Source organism: Ciconia boyciana, chromosome 1 (genome assembly GCF_034638445.1).
Source record: "Ciconia boyciana chromosome 1, ASM3463844v1, whole genome shotgun sequence".
NCBI classification, from domain to species: domain Eukaryota; kingdom Metazoa; phylum Chordata; class Aves; order Ciconiiformes; family Ciconiidae; genus Ciconia; species Ciconia boyciana.
Window position 1 is genome coordinate 193,508,879 of NC_132934.1, and position 14,187 is coordinate 193,523,065.

A 14,187-nucleotide genomic window follows, 5' to 3' on the forward strand; every position below is an offset into this window, starting at 1 on the left:
GCATATAGAGAGCTGGGAATAGAACCCATGGCACCCAAGTCCCTGTTCAGGTTGAGTCTAATGTAGACTCTGTATGGCCTTCAGTCCTCAGAGTTTATTTAATGGAGTTCTGCACTTGGAATAAAATCCACCAAAATTGGTAGGTGGGGAGAATTTTGATCATTTTGTTTCATCTCCGGAATATCCTAAACCTCTAGGTGCGTGGGTTTGGATTCATCTTGCCTAACTTTAGAAGTCTACACTGCAGTGGATGCTCCTAGTACATTGTTCATCAGGTCTGTTTTAGATAGTTACTTGGGGATGATACGACTTGTGCTACAACAGCAACTTGGTTAAAATAAGGTCTAGAAAACTACTGCTGTGTAGAAGCCTACACAGTAGGTACCTAAAGATTGGTAAAAGGAATCTTATCCCCAGTGCTAATTGTCATCTCTAGAGTTTCCTAAACAGCTCTCCATGGGGAGTCCTTGTACGCTCACAAAAATCCTGGTATGCGTTGTAGGTACTCAGCACCTTCGTGTTTTGGATATGGGTAGGTAAGGAGGTGAGCAAACTCCACTTAAATCTCCTGAGGGCCTTGATCCATTAATTGTGCTCTTGATTTCACATGTTACAGACGGCCAACACAAGCACAAGTATCATAATTTTCCTTTTTAAAAAGTGCTGTTGGCGAGAGCATTGGAGCTTAGCTTAAATGCTCTAGATACTCTGGTGGTGACAAGTGAGTAATTTTTAGGGTTTATAATACCTTGGTTTTTTCATCTCAAATAGATACTTTTGCATTTTACACCATTGCATCTATTTGTCTGGTTCCGCTTGGTAGCCTCAAGTCTTTGTCTTCAGGACAGAATAATTGCAATAGTAATTCTAAGAAAAACTATTGTTGAAAGTTATGGGGAAGAAGTCAATCTATAAGGAACAGGAACCGGTGCCTAGTGCCACAAAGTTTATTAAAGTGTATCTGTTATCTTAAATTTTCTCATAATAATAAGACGTAAGAATATCTGCTTGGTTTAAAGAGAAGGCAGAGCACTAGTGTTGTTACTGAGCAGTCTTGAGGACTAGCTCCATGTGAATAGTAGTAGTTTAGTATTAGTTTCTAAATAATACCATATTTGTTTATAAGAAGCCCTTTAAAACTTTAGAAGTTTGAGATTCCAGAAAGCTCATTTTTAATGTCCTCATGTTGCCCTTTTCCTAAATGTTTTCAGCAGTATTGATAATAAATTTGATTTTAGTCATTATTGGCCAGACCTATGGGATGGTTTTGCTGAATACTGTATGAACTTCAGTGAATGTGTCCATATGCATGTGCTTTTCCCAACACATTTAATACAACAGTTGAATCAGTGCTGATATGTGCAAACCATTGTCCTCTGTACAAAGACAATTTGAAGCCTAGATGACTGGAATGGTTTTATAGAAAAGCAGCCTATATAAATGCAGTTAGTGTATCTTGTTGTTCCTATGGTTATACAAATATGTTGCACTTTTACCTTAAACAATGCCTGGCACAAAGTGATGTTGAGATCTGATCACTCATAGCACCTAAGCACTATTAAGTGATCATTATTTATCATGCAGTATAATGTGTTTTATTGATGTGAGTGGTGTGGTAGGTATACATGTTTCTTCCTTATAATATGCAGGCCCAGTATTAGCCAGTGAGAACAATATATTATGTAAAAAGTAAGAAAAATCTATTAAAAATGCCTACTGTATTATCCAAAGGGATTATCATTTGCTAGATTGCCAGTCAGCCAAGGTTTTACAAGAGTTATTGTAATTTTGATTTTCGGATGAGTCATTTGGTATATTGCCCCCAAAGGCACCTCATTATGATTCAGTGCACAGCATATAAAATTGCTTAGGCTTTCGGGGCTCCATGGAAAGCGAGTGGGGGTTGCGGTGGCTCAGCGTTGTGAAGCAGTAGCATTATGCTTAATTGACACCTTTGATGTAGCCCTAAGACAGCACCTGCACCTCCCACTGCTGCTCTGAAGACGTCAGCCTTACGCAGAAAAGGCTTCTGCTTATGAATCCTGCATCGCATTCAGCTCACTCTCTGAGCAGCCCCAGCTATCCTTAACTAATCCCATTGCTTCTCAGTTTGGCTACAGCTTGGCTTAGTGCAGAGCAGGAATTTTGCTGCTTGCTATTATCAGGTTAAACAGTAAGATTTTGTCCATGTTAGAACTCATAGAAGGTAAGTCAAATGCCTTGTTGATATCCTAGTATGTAAATATTCTCCTAAGATTCAGAATCTGGGAATCTGATTGTCGATTCTTTTTTTCCTGGTGCTGACAAATGTGGACTGTGAATTAACAGTTGCTTGTTTAAGAATATTTACATATATATGTGATACACGCTTTGTAGTGTTTCTATCAGTGCTTCAGTGTGAACATTATTGATAGCCTCTCGTGTGATTACTTTGTAGTAGAATTCTGTCCTCTGCTGGTATTGTTTTGTTAATTTAATGGATAATGTCACATGCATGCAAAAGATGTTTCTAAAATGATAGGCACTGACATATATGAAGGAACTTATTTATTTGAGAAAGTGATGCTTTGCTGTAAGTCAGACTTGAAATGTTACATCCAATTTACTTGCCTCTAGAAAGCCCTTCTGGGTTAAGTCTGAGGTGATGTTTGGGTCAGATAGTATTGCAAAAATCTCTTCAAATGAATGAGTGAGGGACAGCAAGCAGCTTGCATGCAATAGTGCTTTTTTTTTTTGGTGGATAGCACTTCAAGCCATAACTAAGTGGAATGAAAAAGTTTACATATAGCAAGTGTCTGTTAAGGTTAACACCTTGCACCCCATCACTTTTAAGCACAGGAACAATACAGGATCATGTTCTCTGCCATTGACTAAACACTCTTTTCAGGTTTGTTGATTATTTGCTTGCACTCTGTGTAAAAGTTGGCTTCATGAGCCAAAACTTGGAGGAAACAGTTCTTTTGTGAATTACCTTATTTAATGTTTAAAACATTAAACAAAAGCAAATTAATCTGTTCAACAAAGAATGAAAAGAAATATGTTGATTTAACTATTTCTTTGCTTTTAATAATGCCTTGTATTTATTTTTCAATTTATTGTCCTTTTAGTGAATGGAACCCCTGGTAGCCAGCTTTCTACTCCCCGCTCTGGGAAGTCTCCAAGCCCGTCTCCCACCAGCCCAGGAAGCCTACGGAAACAGAGGGTAAGGAAATAAGGAAACTGATTTCTGACCGTGGCTGGGGACAATCCGGCATAGTCATTATCTGATAGCCTTCTCCCCACTAATTCCTTGTGTGTAGAGTCATAGGGTGGAAGAGCCTGGCTACAGTTCTTGTTGTGTTTGTACAACACTCTGAAGTGAAATACAACTGTTCTGTGTCTGTCAAAATGCTAAGTATGCTGGGAATTGGTTTATCCTTGAGGGGAAAAGCAGGGTAATCTTTCTCCTTTTTTGCAAAACTTTTTTTTTTGTTTTAGTTTCTTTTTCCAAACATTTCACAACTGGAAGGAAATGTTCACGTTGTCAAAGATATTTTTTTTGTTCTTAATTTGCCGTGGGCATTATATCACTTGCAAAACCTACAAACAGCTTTGATGTTGAAGCAAGGTGAAAGAATGCGCTGTGGAATTTAGCTGTGGATTAGCTGTGATATCATAGCCTTGTGCAATGAAGATACTATCAGTACCAAGGCAGCACGAGACTTGTCAGTCGCTTTGCTGGACCAGAGTTGTTAGTAGCTGTAGGTTCCCACTAGTTATCGTGTATAGGGGAATCTACAATGTACCTAAGCATCCAGAATTAAGGTAGTACCTATGATACTGCTGTAACCCTCTGACAAAATATTACTCGTTCAACCCAAAAGGCTCCACACGCTGATTTAATTAATTGTATCTGTTCAAAAGCAATGGGACAGATGTCTGTGTATCTTCTGTTCTGCTATTTTCTAAACTGTGATCAGTTCTCAATGAAAGCTTCCCTAAGGCAGTACTCTGTATCTCAGACTTGTTTATAAACACAGTTTGAACACATGCTTTTTCTGCCTTTTCAATTTTTAAATAAAGACATAATTTGTGTCTCTCAAAGTAAGGGGATTATGTACAAAATTTGCAGTGCTTGACTTTAGGGGCTGGTGCAGACCTGAGTCCCCAGATATCCAGATCAGGAATGGCTGTAGCATGGCACGACTCCCTTCTAGCCTGTGTACCCTTCTTCATGTCTGGTGGATACCAGGGAGCTGAGGAATTGTGCATGCCCAAGTCTTACCTCAGGCTGGGATGCAGCCGTGGGTTTCTGCCGTGACTTGTTTATAGACGTGGAAGCCAACTGTGATCTTGCAGTATAGAGACAGCCAGTGAGTGGCAGCTTGAAGCCTCAGGGTAGTGTTAGGTTTTCATCATCTGGTACACAGAGAGTAAAGATGCAAGTTTCAGTTGGGTAAGCTGGTACTAAAGTCTTCTTGAATGCAACGTCTTCCACACCTGTTTGCTCTTACTCTCAAAGGTTATTAATGAATCATTAATAAGTCACTGAAGAGGGAAGAAAGAGTCTTCCAAATGAATTATACATTGGTGACGTAAGAGTGTCTGTTTAGATGGATGATATCAGTATACAGTGGATTTTCATTTGCTGTAAGGCTGTCTCTTTTCCTTGGTAACTTTCCTAAACTTCCTTCCCCACCACTGATGCTTCTCTCCCCATAGTGAAGAAATGTTTTTCTGTTAATGTTTGTGGATGGGCAAGTGGGAACCATGTGATCAGCACCATTAGACACAAAGGGTGTTTGTCCACAAGGTTTCTGCCTTTCAAATGTGAAGAGGAGAGTGAATGGGCTTCTTCTTATCCAGATTCCCTATGTGGAAGTGTAACAGGATCAGCGAGTGGTAGTATTACGGATGCAAAGGGCTGTGTAGTGATAACATAATCACATTGCTAACTGTACAGAAAATAAATATTGAAGTAAACTACAGGAGAGATAAGACATTAAAGAGTTTAATTCTCTTCTCAGATATTCATGTCCAGTCCCCTTGACCTCGGTAGGGCACCTTTCATGCTTGTCTTGCTTTTAGACAGATTTTTTTTTTACCTGATGAAACGTGAAATACATTCATGTAAAAATAGATTGCAATCATGTAAAAAGGCATTGCAATAATATTATTTAGGTTACAAAATCAACTGCTCAGAAGTTCAGGAATTGAAACTTTACACTTGCTCTAAGAATTTATTTCAGCTCCTTTCATGTTTAACTTGTGAAGTGAATGAGCTAGAAGTTCAGTGTAAAAACATATGGTTGTGTCATTAAAGGTCATAATGTGTATTCCAATGACTAGATTAGTCCTATGAACAGCCATTAAACAGTGCTTAGTAATCTTAATTTTCTTGTTAGCAGTATAAATGGTGTTCTGTTTTGTTTTAGTACCATCTTTTGTATGTTGCCATTTAAATTTTATTTAGAGGACAGGTTATTTTATGTACTGCATTGTCATAAACCAAATTTAAACCCAAAGCATTTTGCTTTGTCTTCAATAGCTTCAGCTACAGGGCTGATGAGCCAGCTGCAGGAGCAGGTTTATTCGCTAGGAGGTTTTTTAAGTGGTATGATGTGAAAGACCTACAAGAGAGAAGAGGAGACTGATTTCAGTGCCCCCCTTGTCCCCATTGTTGAGAGGTGAGGTATTCCTGCCCTGAAAGAAGAGCGTTGGCTGCTAGAGCCATGGTCTGGAGTTGAAGGTAATGGCTGGGTTTTTGACTGGTCTGGGTTTCTCTCTTTACGTGGAGTTTGAGGGAGCTACTGCTTTAGGACTGAAATAAGATGCTGGGTCCTGGAAATGCCAGCTCAGCTTTGTAATTCATCTTTGCCTCTCTCTCCTTGTGGTTAGAGTTAGAGGAGTGTCTGTTCTCTTGTGCCATCAGGTACGTGGGATGCCGGTGGTGTGTGTTGGGTCTAGAAGATGACAGGGAACGTTGACTCTAGATAGCCTGATTCCCCTTGATGTAACTAATCAATCAGCTCTTCAGCATCCCCATCCGAGTGCTATGAGGGAGTTGTAGGCTTGGTCCGTCAAAATGCTCAGGGGTTTGGGCAGGCTGCCAGTGTTTGTCCTGGGAAATACAAGTGAGAGGAAGTCATGCTTTTGAATTCAGAGGCACAAAAGCAAGGTACTTCCACAAACTGAGGGATTTCTCCCTGTGAATAGTAAAGACCTGTAAAAATAGTAGAGATGGTAGAATTTTCCAAAGAAAATATTCCTTCTAGTTATGGAGTGCATTAGGCAAGTTAAAATAGGGATTGATCAATCTTCTTACTTACTGAGATTTCATCATTCACCTTTAAAAAAAAAAAAAATTCTGGCCTTTGATGGAGGGCTTTCCATTGATGTAAATAAAGCCAAGAACGCTGCTATGATACAGGTACTATACTCATGAAAACAGTACTCTTGTAACCCTACAGATAAAATTTTCTACCCTCAAAAGCCAGAACATAAAAAGATAAAGTTTCCTCCTTTCTCACTTGCATATGTACATGGCTGAGTTCTTTCCAGAAATTCAGAAATCAGTGAAAGTTACATATTGATAAACTTGGGCAAAATTCAGTCTATGTTTGAGGAAAGTAAGATTTGAAAGATTAATTTCTTGAGTGTAATACAAGGACTTGAAAGTGAACTAGGAATCATTTGGACTTTAATTTTTTTTCAGCTTCTGAGTGTTTAAACTTGCAGCCTGTGTACTGTAGTTATGCTTGCTTATAGTTTAAGTCTTTCTTTATATTTATTCTTAAATAGGAAATTAAGATTCTTGTTTTTAAATTGTTGTCTACTTAATTGTGTATTTTCACAGAGGATGAAAACATCTGAAATTCAGGTTTATAGCAGTTGAAGTAGACAGTTATTGTGTTGCACATGCATATACTTCCTACCACAACAGAGTACAGTTAATGATGCAGACTCAGAAAGGTGATATGGCAATCATAAGTAGACGTAATAGCAACCCCCCCATTTAATTTAACTAGCCTTTATAATAGTTTATGAGCTTGTTTTTCCACTGTCTTGTAATCAGAGTCATTACTTCAATTAGGGTGGAAATGTTCTATACTTTATACCTGATTTTCCATTGCTTGCCATTATTTTAAATGTTTTCTCCACTTCCCTAGAGACTACAACCTACAGAATATTAAAAAATTAGATTTAAGGTACCTCTTGACTAATCAGGCAAAGAAGTTGAGTTCTATGTATATAAGGATTTTTTGAGTTGTATGTGGCCAAGAAGTCTTATTCCTTGAGCAAGTTTTGTCTTTCTGTTGATTTATGCAAAATAATAAATAGATTCTCCTCATATTTTTCAGAAATACAGCTCTATGGCTAATTATAGGCAAGGAAAATTCTTGCAGAAAGGAAAACCTTAAAGAAGTTTCACGTATTTAAAAGTATATGAAAAGGCATAGAATATGATCCTGAAATCTTGTGCATGATTTTACTTTAAAACAACCATAGAGTTATAAAAGTAACCACAAAAATACTCCCCCAATATTAAAAGTCGGTTCTCACAAATATCTTCTTTGTAAGTTCTGAATGCATTTTTTTTTTTATATTCAGAGGAGTGAGCAGTCACCTGGAAGATTCAAAAGTTTGATGTGTTACTGCTACTGTCAAATCAAAATATTTTTTTTCTGTACCATATATTAGAAATTCCAAAACTGTATATGCTCAAAAGGAATTTTAATAATTAACTAACTAGTTAGTATTCAAAATGAGATGGTCTTGTCTGTTTAAAATTCTTCTTTTGTCTGTATTGTTCACAACAAAATAGAAATGTATTTAAGATCTGATTTTCCGTCTGCCAGTCTAACATGTCCGCTACTGTATGTACACATGCCCGTTGGCAAAATACATGCAGAATAAGCATTCTAGGGGATGAAAAACCCCTTTAAGGGACTTAAATCCTGTTTATATCATGCCTGCAAGTGAAACATAAACCTGCATAGATTATTGAGAACCTTGTAAATTTGAAATTTGTAAAGCATTCATTTTAGGTAGTCCCTTGTTTTGTAGTGTAGCTTTTAGATTTGTTTATTTTTTGTCTCGGTTATCTTCCTGTGATGAAAAAAAAACAAAACCCCCCAAACCTAGCTCAACGCTAAAGCTAGCTCCATCAGCCTTCCCATTCTCATGTGTTCTTCTATTTTTGTCTTGTAGTTATTTTTTATTTCATAAATATGTTTTCTACTTAAAGGATCCCCGGAAACAGCTTAAAGGTATCAGAGCTTGCCTATGAGGTGTGCTGGGCACCTGCCTGCTCGGTGCTTCTCTAAACCATCAGCTATGCTTAATTCACTTTAAAAAGATAGTACTCTGTCCTCTACCGCTTCTCCTCACTGAACTTGCTCTTTCATTCAGCGCTCTTGTGTATCTTGGCAAGGATTGTTGTGCTGTGTAGGCTGGATAGGGTACTGTATCATCCCCTAACACCGCTGGCATTTGAGGATTATCTGATCCATCAGAGGATGCTGGAAGTGGGTGTTGAAAAAGCGAAGTGGATCTGCACACTCAGACTCTCCCCCTGCTGTTATGAGCTGGTTGCTTGGCTACCGTCAGAAAGAGCCGGTGACGGGGGGATTTGACATGCTGTCTTTTTACACATGCACACAGGCACAGAAAGACTGTGGAAAAGAGATACCATTGTCAGTACAATATAGGTAACAGCAATATTCAGTGTCAGCATTCTGGGGCTCAAATGTTGCTGGATCCATGCGGTATTACCAGTGGGTGGCAAGTTTTGATTACCTTATGTAAGGTAAGCACTTACTTTCCTACTGCTGTTTGCGAAACAGCAAAAAGGGAAATGTATTCCCTTTAAGATTAAATTCAGATTGCCAAGTTTGCAACAATTAGGAGACTCTCCAGAACAGACAAATAGTGTTTCAGTAGTCTTCAATAGCAAAGAATAAAAGAAAAAAATAATTGCCTCTTAGAATATGTTGTACATTGAAACTCCAGCTTTATTTTCTAACCATCTATTTGTTGATTTAAAAATAATTCTATGACATTAAGACAAAAATCTGATTATATAGAATATGTGTATTTTATGTTAAACAATATCTTCTGGTCCACAGTAACAAAAAGAATATAAGACAGTTGCAGTGCAACAAATCAAACACAATAAACAAATCTATACTGCACTTCATCTTACAGGACCTGTATCGCCCACTCTCTTCGGATGATATGGATTCAGTAGGAGACTCAGTGTAAAAGAGAAAATGGAACAATGTTTATGGTTTGTGATTTGGTGAAGGTTTAACATTTTTAAAGAGCATAGCTGCTAATTTACAGTAATAGTGAATTGCACAAAAGAGTTTTGCATATTTAATATTAAAAACATGGGGCCAAATTAATTCTAGTGTGGGGGGATATTTTTGGCTTTACCACTGCATTTTAATGCAAGAATTTGTAATGAATGAGCCATTGAATATGTCCATCAAATACAAAACAGCATTGTGCACACTTTAAAGAACAAAGATTGGATAAGGTGAATATAACGCACAAATCCATAGTGGGCACATTTATGAATAGCAGTCTTTTTATCATATAGGGTACTGATTATATGTTCTGTTTTTAACATAGGTATCTTTATTCATTTTGGTATGAACAGTTAATGAATGCTTTGCTTTTAGCAACGAATAGGTAAAATGCAGAAAAGAAAAAACCTGCCATATTAAACTACTTGCACCACGCTGTCTGATCCCGACACACACATTTGGAACACTCTAAGTTTAGTCTTTTTATCTAAATGAAAAGAAAATGCAGAAATCCCATGTGGTCACAGGACAAAAAGTAAATGCTTTCAAAGCAGTGTTTAAGTTCTCTTCACTGCATTGCCATTTGATGACTCTAAACAGAAGGGTGTTCGCAGGCAACATGAATGTTTTACCGGAGCTGTTAATACTGATCATCCGTGTGGTGCAAGTAAATATGGACAGATTTCTAAACGAGGAAATAAGGGGGTCTGCTGGCTAGCAGTGTCATCTGACACACATATGATGACACCTTTTGGAAGAACACATTTTGCCTGGGAAACTAGTGATTATTTTCACTTACGTTAAGGACAGGAACATCATTTTTTATCTGCTGTAATAAGACATTTGCATTTTAAAATGTAAGCCTACAGAAATGGTGGTACTGTAAATCATCCTCCTGTTGACCTAATTTCTCTGTTTTCGTAATTTCTAGAAGTGGTCATTTTGTACAGCATGAATATGCAAAACTCCTTTAGTGTTAAAGTAGGTCACGCATTATAACCAGTTGCTTAACAAATATCTACTAATTTTATTTGTTTTCTGCTGCTTTATTATGAGAATCTTAGTCTACTTTAATTTATGTAATAGCAATATTTCCCATCATATGTTGTATATTGCTTTAAAATTTATCTGTTGTATTTAAGCCCATAGTGTAGTGATCACACACTTTTACTGTCTTATACCTTTCCTTTCAGTATCTCAAATACTAATGATTTAAGAATTAGAAATTAGTGTGGTTCTGATCCTCAACAAAAATCTATAGAGATTATATTTTTGAGCTACTTAGTGATGATTTAATATATTTTGAAATCAGGAAAATTTACTTAATAGCAGAACATGTTTAGCTGCTGCATGCCAACTTTTAAATGTAGTGAAATAATTCCTTTACACTGATTTGTCCATAATAAAATTCAGCAGCTGGAAAATATTGGCATGTGATGTTATGGCTTCACTGTATCAATATCGTTTTCTTTATGGAGGATATTTGCAAAAAGAAGTAAAAGGGCAGCAGAATACAAAACTTACCTTCTCTGTTTTCAATACTTGGTTCCAGTATCACCTGGAGAGAAAGTCATTGATCTGGCAGGTTTGCTGAAGCAGTTAGGTCACTCCATTTTGAAATGCATGTTTTGCCATTCCTGCTTCAGACTTCAGATCTAAAACTGTTCCCAGCAGTAGGAACAGTCCCGCCCCATACCCTGATCCTAAGGCTGTCCTGTTCTACTGAAAAAGTTCGCAGCTGTGAAGTTACTTGCATTTTTGCCTGTTATGAGGGAATGTCTTTGTAAAACGTATTACTTAATCCCAAGAAATGCATATTTTGTAAAGGTGCATTGGGATCAGTTTCCCAAAATTCAGACAACTCCACCAGATTGAACAAAATACTTACTGACATTTTGAAAATTGCCTTTTCCTGTAAAGAAAATAAATTCCAGGAATTTTATTTTTCCTCCCCTCTCCCATATAGGCTACTGCTGCTTAAGGCAGTTTATTAAGAATGTTTGTTCTGTGCAAGGAGCACAGATTGCCAGCAAACCTGAATCCCACGGCTTTGCTTAGCTGTGGAAAAGAAAAATGGACCTTATATCAGTAATTGTTATCATAGCGAGTTCTCCATCAAGTCTGTTTCAAAGAATATGCTAGTCCATAACATTTAATCATTTCAACATATGACTTGTATTAAGGGGCTATTCAGGGGCAATATGTATCATTAATATTTCATTTAAGGAATGAAAGTCCCTTAGAGATTGAAAAGGTACACTGTTTATAGACTTTGAGATCCCTTTTGTGTGGAATGTAATTCCCATTATACATGAGTAGAAATGAAATGTTTCTTTTGAGCAAGACCAGAAGGTTTCAGTTTATGGGTGAAACTGAAATTGTGTTTCTTGATGCTGTAGTTCTGCTTGCAACAGCACAGGTTTTAGTTTGTCCCTAGATTTCATCGACTTCATTAAATAATGGAATAGCTTAAGCAACTTTATAGTGTCTGAACCTCTTATAGTTCTCTGTATGCTGCATTATTTGTGCCTACTCTAAGGTGGTTATGACATAGCTAAAGAGTCTTGTATAGATTGTGAATGCTTTGCTTCCCTTTGAGCTTTATGAATACTTGTGATTATTTCCCTAATGCTTTCTGCAACTTTCTGGGGTTTTTTTAATCTCTTTTCTTCTTCTTTTATGCAACAAACAGTTCACATGTGAAGCACAGAATGTGTATGTTTGTATTTATACACACATACACACACACACACACACGTAGATTAATGGCTTTGAAACCCATGCACATTTATGTCACATTTGTGGCTTTAAACAAATACGTGGGGAAAATGTATTAATGGGATGATGTTCATCTGGTGGGATTTGCTATTGCTCTGTTAAAGTCAGTGGAGCTGCACCAACCTGTACTCACTGAGGAGCTCCATGTACCTATGTACAAACAAGGGCTAAGTTCTGCTCAGTTTGAAGTTGGTGGCCAAACCACGATTGACTCCAAGGTGGGCAGGATAGGACCTTATGCACAAATATATATACACAGACAAAACATTAATCATAAATTTGAAATTGTATTATTTTGGCATGTTCAGACTTGTGTCTCCTCTTGAACTGCACTGTTCTGCAGTGTATTAAGTCATGCAATATTAGAAGTTCTTTTGTTGAAATCAGTAAAATCTTTAACATTCATTATCCAATGTGAAAATTGCTTTTCAATTTGTAAAATAATTCAGTGACACCACATTATATTTAGTTATTTTTCTCTTTAAACCATTTTCACAGGGCATATAAGGCTGTAAAATTAAAATTCTGGGGCATTAATATTGTGGCTATAAATATATAAGAAAGGATACATAATGTTAAACAGCCTTGAAGAACACCTGGGTTGAGATTGTGTGGTGTAACAATCGAAATAAATAATAGTGTTTGCTTTTACAGTTTCATACTTGACACTGTGATGTGAACTTTATATAGTGCAGTATGTTACAAAAAATGTCCTTCAACTCTAAATGTTAAAATGAATTAACAGTAATATAGAAAAAAACCTCTGAACAACCCAAGTTTACTGTTTTGTCAAAAATAGTAGAGAAATTGACAAACAAAATGTTTACGGTGCTAAATTACCTCGTCACTTGATGAATACTTAGATTAATGTTGTCTGTGTTTTTTCTTGTATCCAGTTAATGGTATACAACCGAATACAAGATTGTTCTTTATTTAATCTTCACTTTCAGTTTATCTGTTAGTGACGGGATGAGAACTTGTAACTATGAGTGATCAATAGAAAAACAACCTTATGCCATGCAGCCAGCAGTAGCTTTACATGCAGAGCAAAGTAAGCAAGTGGTTGTCACGCTCTTTGGAAATGGGTGTGCTACCCCCCAGGAAACCTCTTCATTCAGAAAGCAGGGCTTGCCGAGCAGAGCAGAGGCTATTCTGAGCTGTGTTTGCTGTCGTAACACCTTTCGGCTGGCTCGGTTTGCCTCTTTCACCTTGCACCCGATCTCAGACTGGCTGAGCGCCCTAACTCCCTGCGGAAGGCAATGGGTATGTTAATACATGTGTTGTGTACGCACACATTAGCGAAGGGTTAAAAACACACGCAGTGCACACATACATATTCGTATGCATTTTAGTGTCTGTATTTGCGCATGTTGATTATATTCAAATTTGCTTAAATTAACCCTCAGCAGTGAAGTATGAAAAAAGCTGTACTGTATTCAGCGTGTACTTGTTGTCTGATGTTATCTGAGGTAATTAGTTTGTGGTTTGCCCTGCAATACAGTGTTTTGGAATTTGGACTCTAGTGAAAGAGGAGCTAATGATGTTTGTGCTAAGGCCTCTTCATTTTGTTAGTTGCACTATGATATTGTAAATATTGGCACATTTACAACATAAGTTTAAGATTTTACAAAGTTATGCATACAATTATTTTTTTTAAAGAAAAGTGCTTGGATATTTGCTTTTTAAAATATACCATTTTTGTATTAATGTGATGCAGGAAACCAAAAAGCAAGCTGTTGATTTATCAGCAAAAAATGTAAAACTTGCAAAAATAAATGCCGATGAATGTTTTATTCCATATAATCAGCTGAAGAAAATCACCTTCATTTTTGTGCCATTGTTTCATCATACTGTGTTGTATTTGTGTTTCATATTTGACCATGTCATCCTGGTTGCAATTTGTTGTTTCGCTAGATTTAACATTACTGTAGATTATTGTAAGCGATGTAATAAATATATTTAAAAAATACACGCTGTTCAGTGAGTTTATTTTGGAAACATGATTAACAGGCTTTAAAAAAAATACTTGCAGTTGGTATTGCTTGTTCATTTTGGATCAGCATTGTCCATCTAACAGTTCACTTAGTATAAGCATATGGGATTCATGCATCCTAATGGA

The 14,187-nt window shown here is 37.0% G+C and overlaps 1 protein-coding gene across 4 annotated transcripts in view; it reads left to right on the plus strand.

Moving 5' to 3' along the window:
* DCLK1 (doublecortin like kinase 1) overlaps positions 1-14,187 on the plus strand; it is a 249,765-nt gene that overhangs the window by 182,231 nt on the left and 53,347 nt on the right. For 3 of the 4 annotated variants that reach the window (XM_072850361.1, XM_072850364.1, XM_072850362.1), the window contains one exon: positions 3,108-3,202. In XM_072850361.1, coding sequence (XP_072706462.1) covers positions 3,108-3,202 — 95 coding nt within the window. Of the gene's footprint in view, positions 1-3,107; positions 3,203-9,186; positions 14,009-14,187 lie in introns of those variants that run through there. The other variant, XM_072850363.1, reaches the window with a different exon arrangement.